The following is a 5,428-nucleotide window of genomic DNA, read 5'->3' on the forward strand; positions in this document are numbered from 1 at the left end:
TAAAAGTATTTATGAAGAAATATGAAAATTATTCTATTTTTTGACTATAAGCACAGACTTAACTGCAACCCGTATAACAACAAAAAAAATTCCTATCTTTTAAGGGTTATTTTTCAAACATTTGTTTCAAAAGAAATATCACCTATAAATAAAGGACAACATAGACAATTTAGATAAGTAATCGATCAGGCCACTTTTTTAACTTGAGTGCCAACCTCTTTTCTTTTCTTGTTTTTTATTTATTTTAATAGATATGAGTGCCAATCTCTCCCTATTAATATGTGTTTATTAATAGGTATTTGTTTTTTCTTAAACCTGTTAAGATAAACGGATTTGTATTATCAGTTTATTTTCTAACCATAGGTTAATATGATCTTTTCATCTCACATAAAAGGTGAATCCCAATTCTCCATGAGTGACCTTACCAAAAAAAAAAAAGTTCTCCATGGGAGAAGAGAGAGAGAGAGAGAGAGAGAGAGAGAGAGAGAGAGAGAGAGAGAGAGAGAGAGAGAGATTGCAGAGGTGTCAACATTGCAGCTGTCACCAGCCCATTTCCCTCCCCTCGTACTCGCCAAGGCTCTGATCTCCCCTCCTTTATAAACCCCTTTCTCCCTCGCTCCCTCTTCACCACCACCACCACCACCACTCCCACCCTTTCTCCTACTGTGTCGCCATTGTTTCTTTTTTTGTCAAGCTTGGATTTCTCAAATTCTCAAAATGCAGATTAGACGGCGTCGTTTTCGTCCTTCTGTTCCTTTTCTTATTCTGCTACTGCTCCAATTATCATGCTACCTTCGGGTCAGTGCATCTTCTTCCCCAACCTCTGAAACCCTCAACCTGGACAAGCCGGAGTACTTCAATCCGAAGCTCCCAGTCTCACCACTCGCCGCCTCCAACAGGTTTGAGGGCTCCTCAAACCTCATCCACCTCCGTTACCATATGGGTCCTGTCCTCTCTTCCCCAATCAACATCTACCTCATCTGGTACGGCCTTTGGACCCCTCCCCAGAAGCTCCTAATCAAGGATTTCCTCCTCTCCATTTCCGCCAGCCACCGTGCCGCCCCTTCCCCTTCCGTCTCCGACTGGTGGAGTACCGTCACCCTCTATACCGATCAGACCAACTCCAATATCTCTCGTTCCGTTGCCATCGCTCGTGAATACGACGACCTCCGCTATTCCATTGGTAAAAACCTCACCCGCCTCGGAATCCAACAGGTCATTAACAATGCGGTTAAGTCCGCACCTTTCCAGGTCGATCACAAGAACGGCATATACTTGGTCTTGTCCTCCAGCGATGTCACCGTTCAGGACTTTTGTCGAGCAGCTTGTGGGTTCCATTATTTCACCTTCCCTTCAATCGTGGGTCACACGCTGCCGTATGCTTGGGTTGGGAACTCAGAGAAACAATGTCCTGGGATGTGCGCGTACCCATTCGCTGTGCCTTCGTACATGGGTGGTGGTGGGCCAGGAGCGATGTCGCCACCGAATGGGGATGTTGCGTTAGATGGGATGATCAGCGTGATAGCGCATGAATTAGCAGAGTTGTCTTCCAATCCTCTCATCAATGCGTGGTATGCAGGGGAGGACCCAACGGCGCCCCAGGAGATCGGTGACTTATGTGAAGGGTATTATGGGAGTGGTGCTGGAGGTGGGTATATGGGGCAGGTCATGAAAGACAGAGCGGGAAAAACATATAACCTCCATGGAAGGGGAGGGAGGAAGTTTCTGGTGCAGTGGGTATGGAGTCCAGTTTTGCAAGCATGTGCTGGACCTAATGCTTTGAATTGAAAGTTGAAGGCTTGAAGGCTAAAAGCACACAGTTGCAGACATGGTAGATCTCTATTCTCTCTCTCTCTCTCTCTCTCTGCTTGAGGGATTCCATTATCTTTTCTTTTCTTTGACCATCCCCTTTCTCCTTACTGTGTTACTATACCTAAGAGAGGGGGCAGTCGCCTGAGGGGAGGCAATCAGGGAAGGATGGGTAATGGGTGATGGTTCGATTTAATTAAGATTTTTTTTGGGGGGGGTTTTGTCTGTTTTATTATATTATTTAATCGGATGTAAATAAGAGACATACAAAAGAAGATGATGGTTAAATTTTTATGCTGTTTTTATTTATTTATTTATTTATGTCTTATACATCAAGTTAATAGTAAAAAAGATGATATATAATAAATTCGAAAGTTAGTCTGACTTGAATCAATTAAAAATTCTTATAATCAATCTTCAAATTTGAAATTACATATGTACTGGGGTTTTGGCTTATGAATCTATTGTAATAAATCATTAGGAATAGGGATTGATGATCATAAATTTTGATTTTAATCGATGGATTCCTATTTCTTGAAACCCTAGAGAGAGAAGGAGTTCATGTGTTTAATGAGGGGAGACAGGAGAAACATCGTGAGAGTAAGGTATGCGTATTTATTTATTTTTTTTTTATTTTTATTTAATGGCAAAAATATTTATTGCTGTCAATATTTCAAGAGTTCTCTGGGCAGGCATGAGTGATGAGTCGCATGACTAATTTTTAACACATGGAAAGGTTATTTAGTCATTTTTAGCTATTTTAACATTTGAATAAGTTGGGAGACTGTCAATGTGGCCTCACATCTCATTGTTTGAGAAGGGTACGTCAGCATTTCTTTAATTCCTTCGATCATTTGCCATCTTATGTAATGGAATGCTCTCTTGTGTACCTCTATGTATCTCCTGGGCAGTCTATAGACTATCTTCGCACTTATTATTTTTATTTTTGGATTGTTATACAACCAGCATCTATGTATGAAATTGAAATTCCAGTAGTTAAGAAAAATATATATCTTACCAAAAATAAAAAAATAAAAAACATACAAAAGAGGGGAAAAAATCCGACAATTTGGGGATTCTTTCCCACATGTCTCACATCCTAATCACATGGGCCCTACATTACCGATCTTTACTCCCTAACCTTGTGTTTTCTCTATTAGATGAAATCGTTTTCCATGCCATAACTGGTGTAGTGTACAAGATTTTCCATACACATGTTATGACTTTTTTTTTTTTGCTAACAACGGGTCTAATTAGTCTCGCGGGTCCATACTGACCCCACAATCGCATAGACCAGGTAATTCCAGGGTTGAATGATAACCATCCAACTTTCACTGAAAATAATGAAGAGCACTAAACTCCTCCGTTTGAGTGGTGTTTGGGTTAGAGAGAATCCCTATAGTCTCAACATGAACAAACCCAACTAGGCACCAATGTGGGATATGTAGAGCATATTGTAACCCGGCAGTCACTGAGAGAGGGTGAATCAGTGAGTTTAATTCAGACCCCCAAAAACCTGTCTGATGTCTGGTCAAGAAAAACCTGATATACCTGTCCCTTTTTGCATACAGTCGTATGCACACTCAGCCTCTCATAAGCACTTCCAAGTGTACACACCCATTTCACATTCTACGCACTTCAATATAAAATGCAAACAACAAACACCCACAACACATAGTTTTTACAAGGTTCAACAATTTGCCTACATCCCTGGAGTAGTGTCTGTAAAGGCTTTGTACCTACTCAATACATTACTTTTGACTGCACCTACAATCGGGAACATCCACACCCAATTTTCTCAACCGAAGCTGAGATGACACTGGCAGTGTCGGTACAATTTATAGCACCCACTCCCAGTGCTTAGCACCCACTAAACACTCAATAAAGAATACAGTAAATTTGGGCTTATATCAGTGCCCTACAGTCAAGTTCTGCCTAGCATATACATCCACAACTAACTAGCATGGTTACAGTTCATCCACAACTAACTTAGCATGTATACATTCATCCACAACTAACCCTAACATACATACATACATATAATGTAAATCAAATGTTAGAGAATCTCACAATTGATTGCCTGGGATGATTGAAAACTTGTATTGACAAGTTTAGTGCTCACACCTTCTCTCTCCTTGGCCTCTTGCTCTTCAAAGCAAACACATCATTGTTTTCTTCTTTTCCTCATTGACTTTGAGTTAATGTATCATTAACACACCTCAACCACCTCTTTTACCTCCTTTAATGGCCTAAGAACATTTATCATCAAGTATTCATGTTCATTCAATGGCCAACAAAGAGGGGGAAGCTTCTCTTGCCAAAATCGTAGCCTTCCTTCACTCAAAACTCATTTTTCTTGATTCCATAATGTAGGACTTGAAAAAACGAAGAAGTATCAACTTGGTTCACCCAAATCCGAGTTAAAATGAGGGAGATATGACCATTTGAAGTTGGAGCAATGAGATAGCCTAAAATGAAATCTTCATAGGGGTGGCGTAGGCTACACCGGCGGTGCACACAACAGAGGCATTGATCCAGCCGTAGATCTCATCAAAAGGTATCTCTTAATATAAGCCGTCCGATTAAACCAACGGACAATAGATCTAAAGCATAGGTTTTGAATATCGATGATGTCATCATGACATATGCGCTGACATTATCAGACGCATTGTCGATTACCGATTGGTTGGTGTAGCAAGTTTCATGGTACGCTGTGGGCTAACTTTAATAAAGCTCCATCGATCTTGACCGTTAGATCGAAACCAATCTGATGGAATTGGTTTAGATCAAGATATGGAGAATCACTTTATAGATTCCATGCACATGCGCTACACACAATCAAGACTCAACATGGTGAGGCACCATACCATCATATCTATTACACTTCACCAATGAGAAGCCTCGGATAAGCATCTTCAACACAAGCTCTTGGACAAACCGTCAGATTTGAATCTGATCAACATGGCTCAATCTGAACCGTGTATTAAGGATCCTTTGATTCTCTTATATACACATAAACCCCAGCCTTCATATATTTTCAGTGCTAAACATCACTTATCAACTAAGACCTTCAAAATATCAAAATGACATAAAAGCCCCTCAAATTTCAAAAATAAATTCTAAAAAATCCACCCAACACTGTGAGCATACTGATGAACTTTTTATTTGGATTTTCGAACCGACTTTACGGAAATACTTATAACTTTTTCATATGATATCCGATCGAGATGAAACGAAGTGCGTTGGAACTGTAACTGGACGCTCTACAACTTTCCAAAAGACTCAATCATTTGACTCAGCCATATAAAAAGACCAAAATGCCCCTATACTTTTCCAATGACGCATCTTTCTCATACGAAATCAGAAAGTGATGAAATCAATACCGTTGGAAATATTGGATTTTTTTCGTATTGTTTCATGGAGAACACTTCCTTTAAAAAATTCATCTTCAATGCTGAAACTGCTCTCGACTGCCACAAATGTCGTAACTTCTTCATACGGTATCGGAATGCGACAAAACCAGATACACTGGACTAGATAAATTACAATCTATATTTTTCATGAGAAACGATCTTCCAAAAATGTCATTTTCACTGCTGAAAATGCTCCCGAGCGTAAA

General features: G+C 40.1%; 1 protein-coding gene across 1 annotated transcript; it reads left to right on the top strand.

Annotated features, from left to right (window-relative positions):
* The first annotated feature begins 513 nt into the window (after positions 1-513).
* Positions 514-2,752, top strand: LOC122083584 (protein EXORDIUM-like 5). Its single transcript, XM_042651448.1, has 2 exons — positions 514-1,831; positions 2,356-2,752. The coding sequence occupies exon 1, from the start codon at positions 718-720 to the stop codon at positions 1,786-1,788; it is 1,071 nt and encodes a 356-aa protein (XP_042507382.1). The 5' UTR covers positions 514-717; the 3' UTR covers positions 1,789-1,831; positions 2,356-2,752.
* Positions 2,753-5,428: the final 2,676 nt, after the last annotated feature.

The sequence above is a fragment of the Macadamia integrifolia genome, chromosome 7 (assembly GCF_013358625.1).
Source record: "Macadamia integrifolia cultivar HAES 741 chromosome 7, SCU_Mint_v3, whole genome shotgun sequence".
Classification (NCBI taxonomy): Eukaryota; Viridiplantae; Streptophyta; class Magnoliopsida; order Proteales; family Proteaceae; genus Macadamia; species Macadamia integrifolia.

Bases quoted from the DNA above. Each gene is read 5' to 3' on its own strand.
- LOC122083584 (XM_042651448.1), top strand. From the start codon at position 718: ATGCAGATTAGACGGCGTCGTTTTCGTCCTTCTGTTCCTTTTCTTATT.